Here is a 26,540-nt window from a genome sequence, read left to right on the forward strand (position 1 = left end):
ATATACGGGAAACTGTATATAGGAGCTGCGTCCGAAAGTTGGATATGCAACTCAAACATCATTATAAACATACTTTCAAAAGTACGAGTGTGTCCGAAGAATCTAAAAAATTCAACCCTCTTATCTCCTCCCCCTTTAGAGTTTCAAGATATAATAATATAGTTCGAATTATAAGAATTGTTGAATTGAAGATATTGAAACTCGTAATTCGTAAAGATATAATTAATGATAATTATAAGATATAATTAATAATAATAATAGAATAATAATGATAGAATTAATAATAATAATAATAAAATATAATTAATAATAATCAAAATATATAATAATAATAATAATAATGATGTAATTAATTTAATTACGTAATGTCAATAATAATAAAAATTAAATTAAAGATGACTTTTTTTAATTAACAGCTTTCTCATCAGAAAATACGGTTTATAAAAAATCCTATCATAATTGTATATACAATTTAAGCATTTTATGTCAGTATATTAATCAATATTATATAATTATATAATAAAAGTTGACTTAAATGTTACAGAGAACTTTAAGTTTTTTGCAATTATTTAAGTACATAGATATCACAATCTTTGCAATGTTGCAAAGAGTAGGACATGTTTTTATCAACGAAAAGATAATGTTATAAAGATATTAAATCCAATTCTATTACATAATAAAATAATGGTAGAATCTTTTAGCAGAAATCAAACGGTAAATTGATATCTCTCCCTCTTTCTCTGTTAATTATTTATAGTAATTACTTCGAATATCTATTTCAGAAGTCAAAGAATTTATCGGATCAGAGAGCCAGTGTATACTTTACGAAGCGATTGAAAAAGATATTTTGCACCTATAAATGTCTCGAACGATGTATGATGTACGTTTTCTAGCATGAAACTAATATTGTCGATTCGTCATGCTTGTGTCGCGACACATAACTGTATCATCTGTTAATAATCCATTCCCGATACGAGCGAAATTTCTAGCGTATTAATTGTCATCCCCAGATAATAATTGATAGACGTCACGCTCAGTTCGCGCGTATTGTGTCATATGTAGCGGTCGACATGCCCGCTTGCGGCATTGACAAGGGGATGATTCAATTTTTTTGAAACAAATTGAAATTTCATGATTGAAAGAAACGGCTGTCACAAAAATGAAATAAAAATTTAAAACTTGAAAAAGAAATTGCCTCTCGGAAAACAAAAATGCAAAGTTAAGAGTTAAACTCCCCTGAAAGTTAAATAATTTTTTTTTTGGGGGGGGGGAATCGGTGGAGATTCGAAAAGAATTCATAGAATTCTCGGTGTCTTTGGAATCCAGAGATGGCACATATTGAGAAGTTTTAAATGTAAGGATTTTTACATATCTCATATATTCGCTAGCATTCTCAGAGATTTGGATCCTTATATCTTCTGGGGATTGAATCGGACGTTTGCCTTCTAATATCTATCACGTTAAATTTTCCTTTATTATCTCTTGCATCCCTAACTTCAATAAATCTTTCAAATGTGATACAAAATGTGATAGTAAGAAAGAAATAAATAAATCGTCCGACAAAAGCTGGCACCGATGTGAATAGAATCACGAGGAAAGATACGAGGTACGATAATCCGTCCGTTTGTCTTCCTTAGCTGTCGTATAAAGGAGAAAGCTACTTATTTTCCTTTCGTGGTCAAATCGAGGATTTACAGTTGCGAATCTGTAAAATTGATAGCGGACCTGAACCGCAAATTTTATTTCGTATTTTAAAACGCAATTTGAGTAATACCTCTTGACAATCACTATTGATCGATAAAAATAGTTTGAATTTATTCGCACAAATAAAAAAAAATCTAAGAGAATCTAATCTTTTAAAAATTAAAAATTTTTAAAACACAGATTTCTTAAAAATGTAAAGATACAAAGATCCAATATCTCTCAAAAATTAGGAAAATTTTTTTAAAAATATAAAATGAAAGAATTATATATCTCCTGAATAAATAAATAAAAAGAAATTAACACTTATTAACACATATATAATCTATATCTACTGTATGTGTAAAAGTTTAATTTAAATAATATAAATTTAAAAATAGTGAAGCGACAATTTGCATATATTTCTGTATAAAAATAATTAAATACGTCAATAATGTATTGTATTTTAAAAGAGAATTTCTCAACTCTCTATTACTCTATTACTCTATTGTATCGAATATAATATAAAAAATTATTGTAAAGAGTCATATAAATAAAATAATAGTATTTCTATTTATCTTTGCTATTATCAACCCTTTTTCGGATAACTTCAATGTATTTTTATAACCTATGTTACACTTTAATTAATACAATATAGGCCATAAGGAAATTAAATTAATCAGTGAGTTAAACGTCGCATCGATTCCAATGTGCCCTATTCTCATGATATATATTATTTCACAGTTTGGAACAGTTAACCGACTTATTTTAACAAATGCAGTTCACGACATACGGTTCTTTATATTTGAATTAAACTTTTTCTTCTCTCTCTTTTCTCTATACAGTTAACATATTTTTTTTTTAATTATATATATTTACACATTAATGTAGATTAATACAACTTTGTGTGCACTCAGAATGAATATGAAGAATTGGGAATTGAATATTGTATTATTTGACAAACATGAAATCGACTTTTCTAAAATTATAAGAAAAAAATTAATTATTGAGCACATGATATATGACATGTTTTTTTACTGTTCATCAACGTGATATATAAAAATATATATATATATATATATATATATATATATATATATATATATATATATATATCTGTACATCTGTATATTGCAAGGTGATACACATGCAAAACGGAAATTTTATACATTTTGCATTTCTTTGAAGACCACGACTCTTTACTCTTTTTCATAATTTCTACGTCGCTGAATGTATTAAGCTGAAAAGTTTAGAAAGTTGATTATATCAATCTGATTGCAACGTGATCGAGCGTTTCTTGGAATTTAAATATAAATCGTGAGACACATATAATAAAACACATAAAATGACATAAAATCGAATTCTAAATTCGTTGAAGGACACCTCTTGCTATTCTATTCCCAATTTTTTATACACAAATGGCATATTTTCTCGACTAGTTGATCATTTTCAACGTGAATCAAGTTTCACGTGAGAATAAAGTCTCTCTTATATTCAAGTTTCGCATAATTATTTCCAACAATTATATATATATAATATATATATATATATAAGATGTTTCAAAACCAAATGAACCTTTGAATAGTAGATGTGGCCAAAATATCGAGGTATCTATGATTTCCGAGTTAAATAATTGAAAAAAAAGGACTTGCAAACTAAATTTTGTAGAGTTAAAAAATTAATAAAAAATTAATAAAACTACATTTCTTTAGTTAATTTCGCATAGAGTTTTGGAGCATCTTGTATATATATATATATATATATATATATATATATATATATATATATATATATATATATATATGTTCATGTATACATCTGTATATATAAATGTTTACAACTGTTTGCAAAAACAAATAATACGTCATGAATTCTTAATATCATTTTGAAACAATTATGACAAAAGTAATAGCAGATTTACATTATTCAACCCAGATATGCTTGATACTTTATATTTGTACAGATACATATTCATCGTGCTTACTAATTAAGCAACATTGCAATTTTATTTAGACATCCTTTCTCTCTTCCCTTCATAAATTTATTATCTACATATCTGGGACGATAAAGAAAGTTTCATCACAGGTGCATCAAGGCACATCTGGGTTAAACATAAATATATACTGATATAACATTGCATTGTGATAATACTTGTGTTCTCTGGTTTATAATAATAATCTACAAATATCTCGAAGTGAAACTCGATAACCATATCAGGATAAGGAGATTACAATACCACATATTCTGATGTATATTTATAAAATATATCGAATAAATTATAGAAATTTTTAATTACAAAAATTAGTCAATATATACTAATATGCACAAAACACTAAATAATCATATACACCTTTAATTCATATTGTTCCCTCTCCCATTTTTTTTAGATTTATCATGGAGATCAATAGAGTAATGGACTGAGACTAAGAGATTGCTACGTGTCAAGAAAAATATATGATTCCTATTCGAAATATTGCAATGCATGGTAATGTACACTTATTATTATTGAGAAAATAGTGTGTGATCTTAAATAATTCTAGGAAAAGGCAACATGTACACATTATACATGGATTTTATCAGATTTTCTAGTTGGAAGAGGACGACTTATTTGCTTTATGTGTTTTTTCAGCCCATTACTATATATATATATAACACTTTATATCCCTTTTCTTTTACAATCATTAAACAGAGCTAACTTGGATAGAAGAAGCTATAGACTCTGTTTCGTTATGTGATCTTAAATTGATAGAATTTTCCATACTACCATCGGTAACATCACTAGTTAAGTGTGATGCCAATCTCTCATTTTCAATCAACGCAACATTTGAATCTATTATGATTGTATTGTTTTCTACACTGTTATTTTTCTTTCGTATCGCACATCCGTTAATATTTCCATCGACTTCCGCTTGTTGCTCACTAGTCAACATTGATAAACTTCCTTTAATGTTCTCCTTCGATGTCGTTTGCGAACCGAGCTTCTTCTCCTTGTCCGACAAAACAACGTGAGTGTTTTTCGTCACCTTCCCCTCCTTCTCTTTAGGTTTCTTGCCGAGTACAGGGAAATTTGTAATCTTTGAAGCAGTCTTTTGATCCTTTGATTGTCTCATGGAACCAATACGGCTCGGTTCTGTTGTTGATTCTTGTTCCTCTGATATTGATACCAGGTTACTTTTACCCTCTCCAATAGTTTCATCTTTCACAATTTGTATTGGTATGTCATCTGAGGACAAAAGAAAATTTTTATACAATTTTGGTTTATCTCTCTCTGTATCTACAAATAAACAAAGTTTCACCGTCAAATTGGAGTTGACAATAATAAAAGCAATATTGAAAATTAACAAGCATCTCTTAGATAGAAGCAACAAAACATACATATATATATATATATATATATATATATATATATATATATATATATACATTCTATATGATTCATAAATTGCATATAAATATCTTATGTGTGACATAAATTATATATGATTTATTTTATTAAAAAAATTGTATGTTTAAATAGCATATAAATTATATTACGCAACAAAAGAACATTATTTATTCTCAATGAAAATATAATATGTATGTATTAACCAATATCTCTTTTCTTTTTTCTAAGTATATGTTTATAATACATATATATATCATAAACTCGAATGGAAAAGAACATTTACAGGAAATAGAAAATATTAAAATTATAAAATTTACATTTATATAGAGAGTAAAATATACAATTCAAAAAACAAAAAAGAAAACTAAATTGCGCAAGTAATATTAAAACTAAAATAAGTGTGAGAATGCAATTAGAAGAGGAAAAAAATACATCAAGTACATTTTTTAGTTAAGCAATATACTTGAATTTCTCGGTGCGGGAAGATAAATGTGCCGTGACGACATGCATATTTCCAGTCATGCGCTGGTTTCTGTTTAGATTTTGTTTTATGCGTATGTCTCATTATAGCTGGGAGTGATACTTCTGAAAGGAATACATCCACGTTCACATGGATTATTACAACTCAACGATTTGTTTTGCGTGTGCTGCTAGTGTATACTGAATGAAAACATAATGAACCATAAATCTGACGAGGAATCATAGCGTGATGAGATTTACGCCATCCTACAGTGTTGTAACTGAAGTGATAATACCATATATTTGATGATAGTGCGGCAGTGCCACAAAATTTGATCGATCTACTGTTGTTGCCTTCTGTATATACATTTTCCATCGATTCACGAATAATTTCGCCCAGAGCCTGCTCCTCTAATACGCTATACAAATGCGCATTAGGAGCTGCCAATCTATCGTCGGAAAAAGTAGTATCGGATTTTACGTTACTATCTTTTCTATTTTTCTGACTGGCATCGTCAAGAGTCATTTTCTTTAATTGTTGATCTTTGCTCTTTTTAGGAGAGGATTTTATCGGCGAACTTTGATTGCTGCTGCATACACTTCCACGTCTAGAACCCTCCGAGGAGGAAGATTGCGCCTTTCCCGTGCCCGTATCCTTCTTATCAACCAAACTTGGAAGTGTGTGCTTCCAATGCCATGGACGACGTTTGTTGTTGCCAGATACTGCCGGTTGTTGTTGCTTCTCGACTTGACAATTGCTCAATTCGACCGCAAATAACTTCTCATCCAGATCGTCTAATGACATAGACGCGCAATCCACATTTTTTGGATTCTCTCTTTTTAACTTATTGTATATATTTTAAAACTTTGTCATGCAATTTCGTGCTTAGTCAATTTTTATTTTATTATTTGTATTTCATGATTTTGCAAGTTATCACGAGAAAATTACGAAATACAGATAAGAGTGAGCGGGGAAGAGAATATATAAATAATACATTGTACATTGTGGTTTATCCAAAAATGTGTGTATATAGTTATCATATCAATATCTACTTGTTTGGGCAACTAATTCATTCTTCGGATAAAAAAATTTTAATTCAATAATAATTTTATAAAACTTAGAGAGGGATGTCACATGCAAACTTGGACCTAAGAATACTCGATACATTCATGTCCATGCATATCTGTTTCTGTGTATTAGTTATGTCTGTTGTATAAAGTAATTAATATTCGGGCACAAAATTAAAATTTTATCTATGCGAGTTAACTATTTTAATGGAAAACATAGCTCTAATGCTAATGCTGTGTTAGTATTTAGCATCTTAATTCACTAAACATATTCGCCTATGTATAAACTCGCGTAAAATATAATAATTACATTCTGCTATGAAGGTGTATGATTTCAAAGAAATTATAAGGGAATGAATTTTTTTCAATACGAAAGACTTTCTCAAGAGCACCAAGCGAAAAAATCAACATGAAAATGAGCATAATTACATTATCTTGTATAATAAAAATTTAGATATATAGAATTCACTTATATATATATATATATATATATATATATATATATATATAATATTAATTATGTATTTTTCAAAGAAATATTACATTTTTTTTATTCTTCATTATTTCTACTCTTGCGAAATTTACTTTTTATCACATGTCGTCGTAAAAAGATTAATATTTTATAGTAGATAAAGACACTATATAAGAATATAGTTATACCTGGTAATTTCTTAGTACGAAAGGAAGCATTTGTGATCATAGACTTTGAAACAGTTGGTGTGGTAGTTGCCGGAGATAATGCAACACTAATTCCAATTGGTCCATCACTTGGTTGACCTAACAATAAGATACAAAAAAGATTATAAAATATTTATCTTTAAAATATGAATCTTATATTTAAATTAATACCAAATTTAAGCTTAATCATATAAAAATAATTACCTGGTGCTCCAGAACTGGCAGAATTTCGTACAGCATTAGTAACCAACATTACATTTGGATATGCTTCATAACACGCTCTATTATGAATATCTTCTACAGCTTGATTTCCTATATACCAGCATTCATTGTACCTGCAAACCGAGATATTTACTAAAATGTAATTTTATATGATAAAGATACAGCGTTAGCATAAATTAGTTCAAATGCTAAATTTATATTTGTTAATATGTAATAAGATATATAATAAGAAAAGTATGTCGAAAATTCTTTTGAATTCGCAATAATGCAAAACGCATTACATACATGGCAAAATACACAGCATGCAAGAATTCCAAGAGAAATTGGCTGGATACTGGTATACGTGGTAAAAGCCTTGGAACAAAGCTAGACTCACTGCCATAAGAAGAGCGTTGATGATGTCCTGGTTTCATGAAGCCTTGAGTGACAAGTCTGCACCAGAGATAAAATAAAAAAAATGTTATTAAAAAGATGAAAATATATAACAAGTTTAATGTTTATGAAAAATTAAACTTACTTTGTTGCAACTTTGCACAATTGTTCTAAAGCAAACTTATTGATATAACCAAGTTGTTGATTGTAGATAAAAAGCAGAGCTGTCATGACTTTTAATCTGTTTTGTGCATTCAATGTTTCTACTTGTTGCAATGGGCCCCAGCTCACTAATTTTGAATTACACTCTTCGAAACGACGCACTGCACTTTCTGTTAGTGAAGCTGGTGCTAAACTTGCAGGCTGTTTCAAAGAACATATACTATAAATAATTATCTAAGAGAATCTAGTAATTTGCAGTAGAATGTCTTAAATTAGAAATTAAGTTTCTCTTAGTACAAAGATTTCTTTAATAAGATTATTCTACATATATTAAATATTTTTTATGATTAAATATTTTAAATATTTTAAATTTTTATTATTAAATAGTTTAATTTTCAAATCGGAAATTATATTTCTGATACTGATTTGCATTTTTTAAACTTAATTTATGAGAAGAAGAAAATGCATGATTTACCAAATTAAAATATTCTATAATTGACCTGAATTCTAATCCATGTTAAGAAAAAAAATTATTTATATCTGTGATTTATAAATATATATTTCTGTTATTAATTTCTTGATCATTTCTTTTATACATCCATTATAAATATGTGCCAACATACCTCATGATATATGGATAACATAGCAAGCGATGGTAATCTAAATGAAATTGCTTTTTGTTGTCCTGATTTATCGACCACTTCTAAATTATATAATCCAATTAATAGAGTCTCAAGGGAGCGACAACTCTGGAAATCAGATGTTATTAACAATTATATTATGTGTTTAATATCAAAATTTAGAAAATTTAGAAAATACTATCAAGAAAGTACTTTTTTTTTGCAAGAATTATAATAGAGTTAAAATCAATCTATTTTATAACTATACAAATGACTTTGCAATTTTATCATGCTAGTATATGAGATAGTTAAATATAATACAACACAGCAGATTTATTTGTCATGTAAATTATAAATATCTTGTATTATATAACTCTACTTAAATATCAATTATATGCGATGATGATAAAATGCAATAGACAAATGACACAGTTGATAAGCAAATTACACAAACTTCTATACATATATATATATATATATATATATATATATATATATATATATACTAGACTGCTAACATGGCTATATTAAATAACATTTTTATATATGTATAAAACATTATGTATATTTAAGTCAGCAAATTGAAGTATGATAGTGTATATTAACTCAGCCTTCTCAATCTATATGCATATTCTGTCCAATTGTAAATGACTATTCTGACTTTACTTGTCACATCGCTGTTAACAGTCTATGATATATATAGAAGTAAAAAATTGATAGGATATTATTGTTATATATAGTATGTGATACATATACTTCTAATATTAATAATATGTAGTACAATTTTACCTTAATATCACCATGTGCAGCGGAATTTAAATAAATATATATCAGCGTTGGCAGAAATTGTAGAGTGAACCTTTGTAATTCTATTTCTCGAGATCGATAAAAATTATATAACTGATTACATACTGTGTCCATCAACTGTAAGAATAATTCAAAATTAGAGAAATATAACTAATCAATTTTAAAAATAAATCTTTTATAATAATAATAATAATAATATGTATCCTTTTATCAAGCACTTGTAAAATTGCTAATATATTTTACAACCTTTATTATTTGAGATTAATAATTAATTATAAATTACTTTATGAATATGAATATATTTATGTATATGTTCCCTCTTAACAACTATGACAGTTTCTGTATATAAATATAATACACATACAATTAATATTTCTATTGATGACAAGAAATTGCATTTGATATCAAATATAATTACATTTGTAGAGAATATTAGCTACATATATAAATTCGTCATAATTAGCCATAAACAACAGACAATTCGATTAAACAAAGACATTAATTTATGTACCTCGTTGTATTTAGTGCGCTCTTCCAAAAATACATAGAGCGCTCGTACGATCTCGTTATCCTGCGAAAGCGTGCTGGCAAACGTGTGGAGCTCGGACGGCGAGACGTCCTTGCAATCCGCCAGCCATTCGTTTATCAAACTCTCCGTCATTTTCTTTTTCGCACGCTTTACGCCTTCGTCAATAAATCAGGATCTTATTGACGTCCCGGAAGCGCGGCTTCGATTTCTCCGATTCGCTCGCCGTCACCGTGACCGAGATCATCACACAGATTTATCGCGAGGTCGCGTCGCCACGCGCACGAATACATCAAGAATGAGATATATCGGATGATATATCGGGCGAACGAGCGGCTCCGAAATCCGATTACATGTCACGTTACGTTCTTGTACCGCGAACTGCACGTTCATTCGCCTCTCCTTCTGTCTGACACGACCACGAGAAACGAGAAACAGGTTATCGTCAGTTATTGTCACTGATCGCAACATCGACCAATGACGTTATGTGTCAGTCATCGTCTCGCGCAAGCTCCGATATATATATATATATATATATATATATATATATATATATATATATATATATATATATATATACACACACCTGCATGATGTGGTACATACATATGTCATACATACTAGTATGGAAAAAATGTGTTCGAAAATCCACCTGTGGATAAGATAGTTTTTGATTGACCAATCAAGATGAAAAAAGCAAAGATTTTCTGTTGATTGACCAATCAAAGCTATTCTGCTCCGACAAGAGAATGCAACTTATCTGCTGTAGGGGAAATTTTTATCGAGTGTCAGCGAGGGCCATTTAAATTCATAAAAAATGCGTGATCGACTTTGACATTTCTGAAATTGAAATCTGAAAGTTCTCCTCACAATCAGAGACTCACACCGAGACTCACATCGAGAATACGGGATTAAAAAATCCGAGGTACCCGAGATACTATTAGTTTGATAGACATCCTTCAATAAATTTTCTTGCATTAATATCAACTATAAATAAATAAGGGATTCCAGATACATAGAAAAGAAATCTCGAAATTATAATGATTGCATGATTATTCTATATGTCAAAATTATTATGTAGCCTATCTTCTATTCTCTTTATCTATTTTCTTTTTTTTAGAATACGAAGCTTTTTTGTCAAAAAGCAACTTCTTCAACAGTAGATATTTTTTTAATGATTAAAATTTTTTATTATCTCAATCTATTATGTATCTTTTATATTTGTTGATGCAAGATAATAAAAAAGGGAATTCTTATAGACACCTTATAGATATATAAATAATAATAACATCAATTAATTTATATTGATATATAAAAAAAAAAACATGACTTTCTCTTCTTAAAATTCAATAAGAAACAGTCTTAATCTTAACAATATTATTATAGTATATATTTTATAATCTGCACTAGCATAATCAATGCACTGAACAGTATATTACAACATATAAATGTTCTAATTAAATTGCTAGTGTTTGCAAAATTGGTGTAACATCGTAACCAAGTAATTTCAAAATAGTTAGATAAAGCTTAGTTATCCATTGTAGAAGATTGTTGCAGCTGAAAAAGATAAGAAGTGTAAAATGTTGTTATATCATACAGCAAAATTAAACAAAATATTTTCTATTTGATATTGCAGGAATCAGAAGTCTTAATATTAAAGATACATAAATAATTATGTATCTTTAATAATTTACTTGTTTACTATATAATCAATTTCCTCTATTCTAATATTTTCTACTCTGTAGATTTCCTTTATTCAAAATAAATTGTTTGTTCTAAACTAAGATTTTTCTCTTATTTGCTTTTCCATTATAAAGAAAAATTATAGAATAGAAGAGAAATATTACTCTCAACAATATTAGAATAGGAAAAAAAATTCGATTGTATTATTTTTTCCATAAAAAAAGATAATCATTAATTAACTTACAAAATATAAGTTTCGAATTTTATGACACTGCAGATGCCTGCAATATTTTTATGAAAGGACTGTTGTGCAGTTTGATATTTCCCACGTGCCGCAATTCTTGCCATTATCCTATACCGATTGACAACGTCCCCGTGATCCCTGACAATAGCACGTATTGTGTTCAAGTTTCTAAAATGATAGGATATTAAAGAAACTTTTAACAAGTTTGAAATCATATATGAAATAAAGCGAAACAAACGAAAAAATCGTTATATATGTTACTTTACCTGATTACCAACATCATACTCTTAGGCATCGCTTGCAATGTAGCTGTTACTTTATCGAATCGTTCTTGTACTCGTTTTTTCATATACTCGTCCAGTGTCATGTTGTCTGGTAATGATGCAAAAGAAATTTTGTATGGTGCTTGAGTTAACATTTCCACTAACAATATATAGTCTGAAATAATATATACCGAGAATACATTAAAGAATGTAATTTCAAAAATTTGAAAAACCAAACATGCACATGTTTTGAACAATTTAGTATATTTAATGTTAAAAACATATGGAATTATGAATTGTATAAAATTTTAATAATGATTGTGGATATAGTATTTAAAGGTAAAACAATAAATAATTGCAAAAGTTCAGCAGGTATACAATAAACATAAAATAATATTTTGTAGATATTATGAATTAAAAGAGTTAAACTTTAGCATATAATACAAACAGATGTACTACAGAGAATTGTTACATACCTTTCACATTCAAATCATTGGCAAGAGTTTTCAAGGAACATTCATTTCTCAAAACCAACGATTCCCATAAGTTGCACAAAGTATGTCTCGTCTTCTCTGACATCCGTTCATACAAGCCATGGTCTAGTAGCACTATTTGCGCTTTTCCATCCTTCCCCTTCCTTACCAGAACTATGCGAATCAAGATTGTTGGTATATATCATTTTTTATTATTAAGCCTTCTAGCACCTCACTGCAGCTATATTGGGTTATAAAGTCTACAGTGACAATAAATAAGGAATCTTACGCCTTATAATATTGTAAACCATCTTTCTTTTTATGCGAAAATATTGTTTTTTTCAAATATATTATTTAATAAAAAAATAATACCATTTCCTGGATGTGGATCAGCATGTACAAATCCTGTGTGGAATATTTGTTCTGCCATTAAAGTGACTAATTTTTTATCGATATCCGAAATATTTAATCCTTGAGCTTTAATTCCTTCCACATCAGTGATTTTAATACCATCAATCCATTCAGTTGTAAGAATCCTCTAAGAATATAAAGTACAATTAGAAAAAAAGCAACTTAGGAATTAAATAAGATAAATAATAAATTTGTACTTCTGAAAATCTAAGAATCATAGAAATGAGTAGAATAAAATGAGCTTCCACTTTGCAACTATAAAATTATGATAAATTAAAAAAAAATTAAAAAGATAATTAAATAATACATTAGCATGTGATTTGAAAGATACATTAAATATAATAAAGAGTTAAGTATCGATTAAAGAAAATATAATTTATATATAGAAATAAATAAAAGTGACATACCTTACTACTAAGATTCCAATAAACTTTTGGTACATATGCATATTCAAATTTCTTTAAATCTTTAGCACATTGCTCTGCATTTCTCCCTTCATTTTCAAAATCCAACTCCATATGCAATGTCTCAATGACTTCCTATAAAGATAGACAATTGTTTATAATAAAAGAAAGATTCCACAAAATTTGATAGAAAGCAAAGACAGTTATGATAAAAATATAATGTTTGCAAATAATAAATATATACTTACATCAAGCACCCAATGCAAATCAAATTTGGGATGTATAACAGTAATAACTTTTAATAAATAAACCATTGCCTTCAAGTCAGATGTGAATCGATCCTGAAGATCGATGTATTGTACTTTGATAGCCACTTTATCCCCATTTAAAGTTACACCTTTGTATACCTATTTAAAAGAAAAATTATTAAAAATTAGATTAATAGTGAAAAAAATATTTTCATAAAAGTTATTTTTTAATAAAATAAATAAAATATAATTTTGAAAAAAGAAAATTCTGTATATTGTATTTTTAATACCTGAGCTAAACTTGCAGCTGCAACTGGTTCGGGTTTAATTTCGCATAACATTTCCTCAGGTTTTTTGCCAAAATCTTGTAAAAATATTTCTTCCATTTCATTCTTTTCTCGGGTTAAACATTTGTCCTTAATAAACATATCAAGAAACAAAAATTTTCATTACTTAATTATAATAGAATATTACAATAGTACAATATTAATAACGAAATATGCTATTTTATACAAGAAAATTAAAAAATTGAAATTGTAGAAATTATGTTAAAAAATTTCCTTTTCAAAAGTTTCATAAAAATGTTTCATTAAAAAATATATTCTCTCTGAAGATGTACCTGTAATATTGACAAACTTTCGATATATTCTTTTGGTAAAATATGATTGATTGCCGCTAAGCCTTGTCCAAGTTTTACATAAATTCCACCGTTTTGCAAGCATCCCTGAACGATCCGATTGGCGGCCCTTCGATGAATTTCCGTTTCTGTATAGCCCATTAAGGGAGCAATCAAGTAGTCCATAGATATTGTCACACCAATTTTTAGTGATCTTGTAAATCTGATATAACTTCCTGCAACGCTCTTTACAACTTTTTTTTTCTGTTGAGGTAGAAAGGTATAACTAATGCTCAACAATGCCACTCCTGCAACAATTAATAATAGTCATTGATAAATAATCATTTATCCACTTTGTGGTGATCACAATTGATTAAGAAAATATTTTTAAGAAAATATAAAAATTATTTTATATTATATGAAGCATACAAATAGAGAAAAAAAAAATTTATTTTCATGAATATTAAATTTAAAAATACTAAATAGTGATAAATTTTTATTTTTTTATCAATTTCAAGTAAAAATTACATGAACATATAAATTTAATTTTTTATTTTAATTATTAGAAAATGTGACATTTACACAAGTATGTTAAAAATCATCAGTAATTGAATTTTCATTAAGGATATAACATATCACAATAATAAAAATTATGTTATAAAAGTAAATTTATATATATATTACTGCTTTAATAAAATATATATATTAATGTTTTTAATAAAATCATGAGACTTACCTGTACCAACATATTTGAAGCTTTTGGAAAATAATTTATGAGTTGCAAAATAATTATTTACAATTACATTTACATGGCGCAACACTCCCGTTTGCAACATTGTTAGCAATTGATCAAATGTGTTGTTTTTCTTTTTTGCAAGCTTACAAATATGAGCAGTTATTTGAATATTACAAATTTATTATTTCTATTTGTATCTTCTATGCTCTTGAAAATTCTATATAAATATATTTAATAAAATATAATAAACATTATATATGTATACTGTCTCTATATAATTATCTATATATAAAATTAATTATATGTATGTGTGCATGTTATATATGTACGTGCGTAAAATAGTTGGTATTTGTAATCATAAGAAAAGCTAGAACCGCTGAAAGTGCAATCAGCTGATTGTTTCGCTAATCAGCTGATCATTGATGCGCAGTCGCCAAAAAGAGTGACAGAAGGAACATAAATATTTTTTCTCCTTTTCTACTTGATTTTTGTCCCATCAAAGCAGCATAATTATTAATTATATATAAATTATATTTATAATCATCTGTTATATAATAAAATAATAATACAAATAAAGTTTTAAACCAAGTATATTTTTTAATTAAATTTTTTTTTAATACATTTCAAATTGAGACAATTTTATTGTTTTATGCATTAAAATTAATAAAAAATATAGTTTCTTGTTAATTTTAATGCATAAAATTTGTTATATGACAGAACTTGTTTTTGTAAGAAAGAGAGGGGCGGGGAAAGGAGGGAGAACTGCTATATTCAGAACCAGTTCAAGAATTTAAAATTTGTATTTGATATATACAACAGTAAAATATTAGGTTAAAAAATAAATAATACATTACCAAAAATATTGTTAATCTTATTTATTTTCTGATAAAAATAGCTTTTCTTATGATATAATATAAAATATTAAATGCTTTATTGTAATGCAAATTGTTTCAATGCATTGTATATATAGATATCTTAATTTTGCTAATTTCCATAATAAAAAAAAATAAGCGTCCCTCGATTCTATAATTCTTTTCCTGCATTATTTATATTATTTTTGAATTCTGCTTTATACAAATTGTTTACAATATCAGCAAACACTTTAATCTGGGCAGTTGTTACTTTTATTACATGTTGCAACAAATCTGTGGTGTGCTTATGATAATGTTTTAATGGCAGACCCGATAGTGTTTGTGCATTCTGTAGAAACATATCTGTTTCCTGTTCATAATACCATGAAAGAATTACTAATATTACAGTAAGTAATGAGCTAATTATAAAGAACCATAAAATCACACAAGTAAGAGATCGATATAATCCAGTGCCTGAAAAAAAACAGTAGCCACAAAACAATTACAATATTATGCAAATCATAAATAAGATTCAAGAATAAAGATTGAAAAGACTGAAAATTCATTACCTGCAGATTTGTGTGATTTATGTGTGCACATATTATCAGACAGTAATCCTGTCAATTTTACATTATCATTATTGTCTTGAAAGCTCTTGTTTTGTGTTTGAGAATCAATTTTATTTTCGTTTGACTTGGACTCTTTTTCTGCATTCTTTTTCTTCTTTTTCTTGCTTTCCTTCTTTGTACTTGTCATTTCTTTTTCTGTTTCACCTATGAAATATGTAACATTGCAATCTTGCACAAGACTTAAGCAATGACTGTACAATATATAATGTACCTGTGTTATTTAATCTACGTAATCTTTCCTTCTCTATGACAACTTTAACAGTAGATAGATAAGTAACAATATTACGAGCGCATACTTGACATTCACGTACATTACTACATGGTCCTGCAACACTGGCCACAGCTTCAGTCAAAGGGTTCTCTTTCAAATCTAACCACCTTAAATTTTTTAATTCACTTAGACTCAAAGGTAATCTGCTAATCTGTAAATTGTGATGCATGTATAACTCTTTTAAAATTACAAACACACAAATATGTAAGAATAAAAAATTTTTGTTTTTACCTTATTAGCATATAAATCCAAATATTTTAATTGTGTCATCTCACCAAAATTTTCTGGAAGTTCAACCAACATGTTTCTGCTAAGGTCCAATTTAACAATTTGTTTTAAAGTAACAAAAGTGGTCTGCAAAAGATCTTGCATTAAAAATATTCTAACTATTTTAAATATTCTAATATTTTTAGATTGCATAGAATTAAAGTCTGGAAAAACGTACCGGTAACGAAACCAAAAGATTGGTTGACAGATTTACATTTGTAGCTTTTCTAAGAGACGCCTGAAACATAATACATAATGTCAAAATTTATAAATTAACATCCAGTTTTCTTATAAAATAAAAGAAGTACTCACGATTTCTCGCACAGGTACTTCTTCCAGCTCGCATAAGCTGAGATCCAGAGTGTCGTCTTTGAGCTTATCCTTCACATCCTTCAGCTTCAATTTGACAGTCATGTTTATCTTGTGAAATGCAGAAATCGTAGAAATGGAAAAAAAGAAAAAACTATCACTATTCCGTCTGTTTACTAGTATGTATATACACCTGTTTACAGTGTTGAATTACAAATTATCAATTAGTCCCTTTATATATACGCCTTGCATGAAACAGAGAGTTTATCTTCGCCCACCTACACAATACACGTAAGCAAATTATATCAGGCAACACTTGACATATGGGTCGCAAGACCCACGTGGACGATGAACATAGAATCTAAATAGGAAGTGATGGTTATGCAGATGCAGACTGCAGACAGTGCAGACTCCTCCTTTATTGCGGAAGTAACTATGGCTATAATACCGACAAGGATAAATATATAATAAAATATATAAAAATTTTTTTTAATTATATATATTATATATATTATAAAATAATGTAAGTTATTTGTTTTTATTATAATTATTTTTCTTTTGTAAAAATATTCTTATTATTTTTATTATAAAAAATTTATACTACGTGTTGTTATATATATTTTTTTATATTAATTAAATTAATTTAAATTAATCAATTAATTCATGTATGTGTTTTAGTTCGATATTGACATCTCTAATCTCTCTTTATTAATTTTTAATTATATTTGTTATCTTTTTCATAATCTGTCAAAAGTGGGGAGGGATTGCACCAATCAAAAACCGAGACTGATTTTTCTTCAGGGCCTTCATCAGATACAGAACTGCGTATGCATATGTTGCGTGATCGAAGATCATCGAATGTCGAAAGTGTGGATCGGATGAAAATGAGCGAGTGTGTGTACGAGATTTAGATAAATTGCACGTAGAGATTTTGAGGAGGAAAAATTCATTATTGTGCAAGAACGAGGTTTGCGAATCGTTACAAGCATATCTCGCATTAATTAGCGTTCTCGTGATCGGGGCGGAACAAATATTTCAAAGAATCTGTTACATACTTTTTTTGACACTACTCTCTACATTCCCGAATAATTCGAAATGTCTACGCGATATATAAAAAAAATTTATGGCGGCGATGTAATTCTTGACAATGATAACGATAGTGCGAGTGATACGGAAATTTCGATGACAAGTGGTACCAAGTCCAAGCCTTTCAACGTCTTTGATGTGGTATGTACAGATGTGTGAATGTATTATATTGTCATTAATATTTACACAGTCTTTTTTCTTTGAATGACGAGATGGCATTGACAATAAAACTCGTATCCATAGTTGAATCAGAGCTCTGATAATGATGAACAAGATACCAGTGACAAGCAAGAGGAGGATTTGGTTACAAATTGCAATGTAAATTGCAATGATACGAAGAATAGGAAAAAGAAGAAAAAGCGTAAGAAATCGGAGAATGAAAAATCCAGGAATCAACAACATAATGTGCAATGTGATGAAGATGAGATTGAGCGAAGCGTATGGGAAGTGAACAAATTACTTGGAGAGCCGTTACCGAGTTGTAGTAATCAGGTTTTAGAGCCACAATGGGTTAACAAAAAGTCTAAAGAAGACATATTGATTGTACAACATAAACACTTGAATCCATATAACGAATTAAAGAGAATCTTTGGTAGTAAAACTGTACAAGCTGAACGAAGGTATTTATAGTTATATATATTTATATATATTTATATATATATATATATGTTTATATATTTATATATATATTTATATATTTATATATATAGTTATATATATTTATATGTGCATATGTATAATTTTTAAATTATTAAGTGAAGAAATTTTTATTTTTGTAGCAAAAGAAAAAGTAGAGGCCGTCTTGGGCACTTGAAAAAGACATGGTTAGTTTGCCCACGAGATACTTGGCCGCCGATTGGTAAATCTGGATTAACAATGTCCTTGGATTGCTCTATAGAGAACACGGGAAATGTACAGTACTTTGTATATGAACACAGCACTTCGTACAAACAGATACAACTTAGATTTTTGCAGGCTGTTGAAAGTTTAAATCCAGAGAACATAATTGTAAGTGAATATGTAGTATAATGATATTAGACTTGACTCATATTATATTTCTTTGATTGCGTTTTACTTATCAAATATAATATACATACACTGATGAGAACTCTAATAAAAATATTTTTTATTTATATTAATACACAAATATATATACAGTGCATATATATACATATACATATGCATATAAATGTTAACATAGATTATTAATTATTATATTTATTATTATATTTCAGAGCATAATAAACATACATTCTTATCATGTAGATGCTCTCCTGCAGATAGCTGAATTGTGTAAATTAAGCGAGGATTTACCAATGGCAGCGGAATTTATAGAACGGGCTCTATATTGCTTAGAATGCGCGTTTCATCCATCTTTTAATATAACAACTGCACAGTGTAGATTAGATTACAGGAAACAACAGAATCGTGCACTTTTTATAACACTTTTCAAACATCTTGCATTTGTTGGTGGAAGAGCTTGTTACAGGTAAACATTGTAACTATATATATATATATATATATATATATATATATATATATATATATATATATATATATTAGATTCAAGAGAAGCTTAAAACAAGAAGATGAGAAAATTTACATTAAAAATTTCAGAACAAGCTTGGAATTTTGTAAATTACTTTTATCTTTGGATCCTGAAGGTGATCCGCTCGCTATAGTCTTGACCATTGATTTCTATGCCTTAAGAGCTAAGGAATATGAATGGTTCGTAGAATTTTGTAATCTGTGGGAAAGTTCCAGAAATCTAACTCAATTACCAAACATAGCGTATAACCTGGCATTGGCTCACTTTCGTTTGGGAAATAAAGATGATGCTGATATGCTCCTGCAAAATGCTCTTATCATGTTTCCAGGTGTCTTGATACCCTTACTTGAGAAGTGTAGTATACAAACAGATGCCAAGGTATAGATTTAAATAAATTTTTTTAGAGATTACAAAAAAATATAAATGTGTGAAAAAATTAATACTTGATCAAATATTTCATTTATTAGGTAATGCATCATGATTTTTTTAACTCTAAAGCTCAAGCTAGTACATCACCAGCTTTAGAGAAGCTACAGAATTTATATATAGTGCGTAGCTTCCATCTCTGGAAGGAGACAGATACATTACCATGGTTAGAGGAATGTGTGCATGCTGTGCTAAATCGAATTGAGTCTAAAGATGATTATGTCAAATATTGTCAAGTAAAGCGTAGCAAACGCTATCAAGGAAGGTTACCAAAGAACATTTTAAGACACATTATATTAGCAGATATGAAAGAGGTCATAGTAAATGTCCAAGAGGTAGTGTTCCATACTGTATAAATTTATTGTAAAACAAAATTATTTTATTAAAGCTCATATATGATTCATTCTAGATACAGAATGAGGGTCCAGTATTGTCACACGATCCATTACCACCAATAGACAGCATTGATATTTATAAGAGACCTACAGCAAATGACAGAATGGTTCAAAATAGTTCAAATTTTCTTTCTCTCTTTTTTTCTTCGTTATTCACAGACATCGATGGCGCGGCTGCTGCTTTAAATGGTTTAAATATATTGTAAGTACACATACACAACAAAAGTAAAAAAATAGTAACATCAAGAAATAGAATTGTAACATTTTTACTATTTCATGTTGTTACATATTCTCTCAACTTAAACTGTTTAAAATTTTAAATTTTAAATTTTAAAATTATATATATATATATATATATATATATATATATATATATATATGTATATATTACAAACAAAATTTACAGAATCATATATGATTAAAAATGTCAGATGATATTTTTCATAATTATTTGTTTGTTTAGTGAGGAGAATGATGACCATGTACAATAACTTTTCCTTTTATATGCATCAACTTCATAATGGTAAGAAAACTATATAAAATGTGCAATTTTAAATAATATATACAAGAGAGAATCAAATAATTAATAACATATGATAGCTCAATAAAAATATAATTTCAGAATTATTTAATTTTTGATGTATAAAGAAAAATTTGCAATCTTAATTTTTTAAATATTTTTAAAATATTATTTAAAAATTTTTAAATAAATTTTTTCTAAATGAAGTTTTTAAATATTATATGTAATTCATTATGATGCAATATGACATTAAACAGATGGTTATTGTAATATTTTTATAAATGATTATTAAATTTGCGCTTACTCAAAAATTTGTGAAAATAATATAGTAAAAACTATATATATATTGCAGTAAATAAAATACATAGTAAATTCTGTATCCATTTCATAAACTGTATACATGTATATACCATGTAAATTTATAAATGATCATTATATTAAATATAAAAAACAAGAAATTATTAATTTCTATAATAGTCATATACTCAAGTTACACATATATCGTTTCAAATATGTGACATGATTCTGTGAAAGGAAATATAAGAGATTATCCCTTTGTAAATAAGTTGGAAAAAACAGGTTTTTTTTTTTATTACATCTAGCACCATGTAAAAAGAAAAAAATAAATTATCTGATAGTTCTCTTGCATTTACAGATAATAATATGCATTAAAAATAATTTCAATTGGCGTGCTTCTTTCGTTTATTATCTCTTAAACCATACTGTGGAACACAGGATTATAACGACAGATTCCAGGACCATATTCTTGATAAGCTTTCTTTGTGTGACAAACTGTGTAGAATTCTGGATCACTAGCCAGTAACGCGCCACCGTACCATACAGCGCAACGCTGCTTGTGATGCGATATCACACGAACATCTATTGGTTTTGGCTAGAATATAAATGTGGTTTAATAAACATAAACTATTACACTTAAATGAATTAACACCATAATATTATTTGACATTCACCGTAATATGGCTACCGCTTAATGTTTCACTAAGCTTAAGTCGCGTGTCAACAATTTTCTTTATATCACGTTGCAGTCGCCTACCAAAATCCTTGAACATAGTAGAGCCGCCCGATAATACAATATTACTATATAATGGTCTTCTGACATCGATTGGGCAGTTTTGAATTACGTCATCGACGATTTCATTGAGCGGCGTCGTGAAGTCCGGATTAGAAAACTTGAAACATTTATAAATACAAGAAAATATAGACATTGATCGCGCAAAATAATTTATAGTGATCGTATAAAAATAACTTACTTCGGGATGAAAAAATATTTCCGGACCAAGAAACCTTTCATATCCGACGTCCACGACAAAAGGATTCTTGGTAATATTGTTAATACCTTCATATTTTTTAATCTTTGTAGGATCACTATCGTATTTGGCGAATTCTTTCGATATATCCGGGCATATATAACAATATTTCTCTTTAATTGACTTGGCTGTTTCTAACGATTGCTCTGGTGGTATTCCAATTTCCCGTTCCCTCAACAAACTTTGTATGAAATAGGTAATATCACGACCAGCAATGGGAATGTGCTTTATACAACTTCCTATAACAAAACCTTCTGCCTGTAAAAATTTGATATATTGTCAGATTTAAAGTAAGATTTTAAAATGAAATATATAATACAGATTCATATTATACATACTACTGGAATTACGTGAGTTACACCATCCCCACTATCAACGACGACGCCCGTTAGAGTACGATCCTCTACGTTCTTAGCTGTCCACGAAGCTGCTAAGGCAAGAACAGCTTGTACAGCTATATAAAGTCCTGGTACGTTGAATGACTCAAACATGATTTCTGCTGTATATTCCCGATTTTCTGGAGTGTTCAAGGGTGGTTCTGTTAAAAGGAAGTAATGATCTTCGGGTTCTGATCTGAGATATTTAAAAATGCATTGTTGCAAAAATTTTTCCATCAAGTCCCAATCTTCTACTAGTCCATGCCTCACAGGATACTGCAAGTTAAAATGCATTTATACAAACCGATGTTGGAAACGATCCTACTTTAAAGGAATACTTTGTGAATAAATACTTTAACCGAATATCCGGTGGCTTCAAATGCCTCATCCCCGATGTAGGCATCCAAGTCCTCCACACCCTTTGTAATCCTCCTCGCATTATTATCACCAACCTTAGCTGTTTCCTTGATAGCAATCGCCGAAGGTATGGTTAGCTGAGGTTCCTTATTGCCAGCAAAGCCTAATTTCGTGTATCTGCAAGATAACAATTATTAACATAATTGATAATTATACTCGGATGGGAGATATCAAGCGTGATAATCGTGCGTGAGCAAATATATTTTTATGCAATATAATTTACCATTACATATATGAAAGAAAAAAAATTTTATTTTAAGAGATGGTTACTAAAGAAATCTATATACACGTATGTACATATAATATATAAATATATGTACATAAATCGTTGAAAAGGCGCGGTTTACATTTTTCGGAGTGTTTATCTGAGACGTGTGTCATCGGTGACAGTCGGCTTCTAACCTAATTGGCACCACCCTAAATTGGCCGTTCACCCAAATTCGTTTCTCCGCTCCCAGTATCGCACTTACCCTGTGCCTACGTCGATGACGCACGCAGGTAGACGTCCGAGCATGATTCCTGTTCTACTGATAAACCTTATCCTGATGAAACACACCCGTACCACAGTATATACAGTAGAGCAACTCTCCCAATTTTGTGTTAGCCAAAACGGAGTGCGCATGCATGAAACAAGTAAGTTGGCTAGTAATGCCATCTAAACTTCTTTCTCATTTACTCTTTTTTTCTACCTTTTCGTTCTCACTCACACCATTTAGTACTCAATTAAATGCCTACTGACTACCTTATTTAGCGGAATAGATGACATTTATAATATGTTGTTTATTGTACGATCGCGCAATTTATCAGATTTACAAAGCAATTATGAAGCGATTATAGAATAATAAATTGACTGAATGATAATAATTTATATCTTTTATATGTATATATCATTAATATTAATAATAATTGTATTTAAATAATTATTTAATATAATTGTAATTATAACTTTATATATATATATATATATATATATATATATATATATATATAATTATGAAATTTCTGTTTTCAGCATAATATATTTAATATTTTTTGAGTAATATTTTTCTTTTTTTTGCTTTCTATATTTTATTACATATAATATATTATATATATATATATATATATATATATATATATATATATATATATATATATATGCATAATTAATTATATTTTTTTTCTTATTATTTTACTTATTTTTAAAAATATATTATTAACAATTTATTTCTTTATATCTTTTATTAAAATACAATATTTTGGATTATTATTTATTGCTACATGTGTATCAATGAGTTAGAGAGAGAAGAAAAACGAGAGAGTAAGTGAGAGAGAAGTTCAGATGACATTACTGAGCAACTTACTTATTTCACGCATGCGCACTCCATTTTGACCAACACTAACATCAAAGAACACTTGTCAATATCACGTGTCTCGCAGCGCACCTATTGTCGCGCTGTGTATCTATTGAATAATGACGATTTTATCGATAGTTGGCAAAAAAATAACACTATATGAAAATCCCCATATGCAAAAATGACTTCTTTAGTCCATTCTCATATATTTTAGTTCTATGGACCATTCTATGTATTTTTTGTGTATTATTTGTATGAGAATATAGGCTCTGTTTGTGTGCAAAATCGAGAGAACTGTCAAAAACAACGAATAATGATGCAGTTAGTATTGTCATAATATTAAATAATGTATTATAGTTGCGTATCATTGTAATTGTTTTCTTGCGAAATTATAATTGCCAAGAGTGTTTGTATAAAAATCTACTTAAATTAAGATATATAATAATGGGAAAGAGGTTAACGAGTGTGTGACCGTTAATACGAAATTATTTAAACGATTATCGATAACGATTTATTGAATTCTTTTCATTTAAGAGCATGGATTGAATCACCATTTGACAGTTTTATTTTATTTTATTGTTTAGGAAAAATCAGTTTGGTGGAATATATACTGAAGAATACTACAGCGAGGCATTGACACAATCATATCTGTAAAAGAGAATTTAATAGTGGTAAAGGATGTCTTCTGAAATTTTTCTGGGAAATGGTGGAACCTTACATCGTTCCTTGATGTTTATATTGAAACTTGGCTGGCAGTCAAGATTCCGTTTGCCAGTACTTCTGGTCATTGTCTTTGTTGCCATGGATTACAGATTACAATTAGAGATAGAATTTGGAGACAATGCAGATCAACATAATCATATATAATTTGAACAGAGAAGAACAGATAGATGCATAAGACTGTTACTTTATATATTTAACATATGCATATTATATGTGCAAAAGGTTTAGAGGGAAATAAAATATAAACTGTATTTATTTATATAATATCAAGAATGTAATACATATGTGAACTGTTGACAAATATTAGCAATTGTATCATACATATTTTATAAGTGTATGTCTACTCATACATGGAATTTTTTGCTCAGTACTTGCCAATTTGTAATGCTTGTACTTTTATTAGACTGACATTGCATTTATCATATTAGAATTTAAGAATTTTACATTGCGTCTTATTGTAATATATATTTATCATATATGCTATTTAAATTAAGTTTATGATTTTATTACAAAAATAAGTAGTAATAAGGGGGTGGATTTAGGTTTATTTGTTTTATGCAAGGTTGTAAGATAAATTTTTTCTAAGACATAAAATTTGACATGAAGTCAAGAATCAGTAATTTTTACAAAAAATTATATATTTTACGCTAAAATAAGGCAATTATTTATTTTGTAATTAATTTTTGTAAATTGTATGTATAATGCAAGTTGTAATATGAATAAATAAACAAAAAATCATTTATTTTATATTAAAAATTAAGCGTTAAAAAAATTCTCTCACTTATAATTTTTTAAAGAAAAATGAATTTTTCTTTATTATTTTTAGCAGGGTAAAACACAAGATATTATTGAATTGTAAACTAAAAGTTTTTTTTTTTTGATAAGTTTAAATATAGTTACAATTTAAAAATAATGATTTTTATGTAATTAAATATTTCTCTATTTTGCTTCAATTGATATATTAAAGTAATAAATTTTTTGAGCTTTAATATTTTTTATCA

At 28.2% G+C, this 26,540-nt stretch overlaps 5 protein-coding genes and 1 long non-coding RNA gene across 8 annotated transcripts; 2 read left to right on the forward strand and 4 right to left on the reverse strand.

Moving 5' to 3' along the window:
• Positions 1-2,786: 2,786 nt before the first annotated feature.
• LOC126855444 (hyccin) lies at positions 2,787-10,472 on the reverse strand. Of its 2 annotated transcripts, none has more exons than XM_050603093.1 (8): positions 9,965-10,472; positions 9,436-9,570; positions 8,650-8,775; positions 8,010-8,227; positions 7,778-7,924; positions 7,475-7,605; positions 7,253-7,369; positions 2,787-4,903 (listed from the first exon to the last, which is right to left on the reverse strand). In XM_050603093.1, exons 1-8 carry the CDS (start codon positions 10,112-10,114, stop codon positions 4,362-4,364), a joined length of 1,566 nt encoding a protein of 521 aa, XP_050459050.1. In that variant the 5' UTR covers positions 10,115-10,472; the 3' UTR covers positions 2,787-4,361. The 2 variants fall into 2 exon arrangements, with proteins under 2 accessions (XP_050459050.1, XP_050459049.1); XM_050603092.1 differs by lacking the exon at positions 2,787-4,903 and adding an exon at positions 5,453-6,319.
• Positions 10,473-11,280: 808 nt separating this feature from the next.
• Positions 11,281-15,400, reverse strand: LOC126855479 (uncharacterized aarF domain-containing protein kinase 5). Its single transcript, XM_050603167.1, has 10 exons — positions 15,058-15,400; positions 14,325-14,629; positions 13,996-14,121; positions 13,706-13,864; positions 13,461-13,592; positions 13,015-13,180; positions 12,646-12,816; positions 12,173-12,344; positions 11,907-12,074; positions 11,281-11,536 (listed from the first exon to the last, which is right to left on the reverse strand). Exons 1-10 carry the CDS (start codon positions 15,155-15,157, stop codon positions 11,437-11,439), a joined length of 1,599 nt encoding a protein of 532 aa, XP_050459124.1. The 5' UTR covers positions 15,158-15,400; the 3' UTR covers positions 11,281-11,436.
• A 517-nt stretch (positions 15,401-15,917) lies between these two features.
• LOC126855638 (leucine-rich repeat-containing protein 59) lies at positions 15,918-17,815 on the reverse strand. The gene is made up of 7 exons (XM_050603442.1): positions 17,578-17,815; positions 17,388-17,495; positions 17,254-17,313; positions 17,040-17,162; positions 16,749-16,959; positions 16,478-16,681; positions 15,918-16,382 (listed from the first exon to the last, which is right to left on the reverse strand). The coding sequence occupies exons 2-7, from the start codon at positions 17,487-17,489 to the stop codon at positions 16,081-16,083; spliced, it is 1,002 nt and encodes a 333-aa protein (XP_050459399.1). The 5' UTR covers positions 17,490-17,495; positions 17,578-17,815; the 3' UTR covers positions 15,918-16,080.
• A 369-nt stretch (positions 17,816-18,184) lies between these two features.
• LOC126855636 (transcription factor 25) lies at positions 18,185-22,155 on the forward strand. 2 transcript variants are annotated; one of them, XM_050603440.1, is made up of 9 exons: positions 18,185-18,611; positions 18,714-19,090; positions 19,250-19,478; positions 19,706-19,959; positions 20,088-20,397; positions 20,487-20,780; positions 20,855-21,042; positions 21,304-21,363; positions 22,016-22,155. In XM_050603440.1, the coding sequence occupies exons 1-8, from the start codon at positions 18,480-18,482 to the stop codon at positions 21,329-21,331; spliced, it is 1,812 nt and encodes a 603-aa protein (XP_050459397.1). In that variant the 5' UTR covers positions 18,185-18,479; the 3' UTR covers positions 21,332-21,363; positions 22,016-22,155. The 2 variants fall into 2 exon arrangements, with proteins under 2 accessions (XP_050459397.1, XP_050459396.1); XM_050603439.1 differs by lacking the exon at positions 22,016-22,155 and having other exon boundaries at positions 21,304-21,555.
• LOC126855637 (actin-related protein 3) lies at positions 22,045-24,116 on the reverse strand. Its single transcript, XM_050603441.1, has 6 exons — positions 23,953-24,116; positions 23,419-23,599; positions 23,027-23,341; positions 22,632-22,946; positions 22,332-22,550; positions 22,045-22,252 (listed from the first exon to the last, which is right to left on the reverse strand). Exons 1-6 carry the CDS (start codon positions 24,102-24,104, stop codon positions 22,073-22,075), a joined length of 1,362 nt encoding a protein of 453 aa, XP_050459398.1. The 5' UTR covers positions 24,105-24,116; the 3' UTR covers positions 22,045-22,072.
• A 941-nt stretch (positions 24,117-25,057) lies between these two features.
• Positions 25,058-26,295, forward strand: LOC126855487 (uncharacterized). The gene is made up of 2 exons (XR_007688246.1): positions 25,058-25,137; positions 25,401-26,295. It is a non-coding gene; the product is annotated as an uncharacterized LOC126855487 (long non-coding RNA).
• Positions 26,296-26,540: the final 245 nt, after the last annotated feature.

Source organism: Cataglyphis hispanica, chromosome 16 (assembly GCF_021464435.1).
Source record: "Cataglyphis hispanica isolate Lineage 1 chromosome 16, ULB_Chis1_1.0, whole genome shotgun sequence".
Taxonomy (NCBI): domain Eukaryota; kingdom Metazoa; phylum Arthropoda; class Insecta; order Hymenoptera; family Formicidae; genus Cataglyphis; species Cataglyphis hispanica.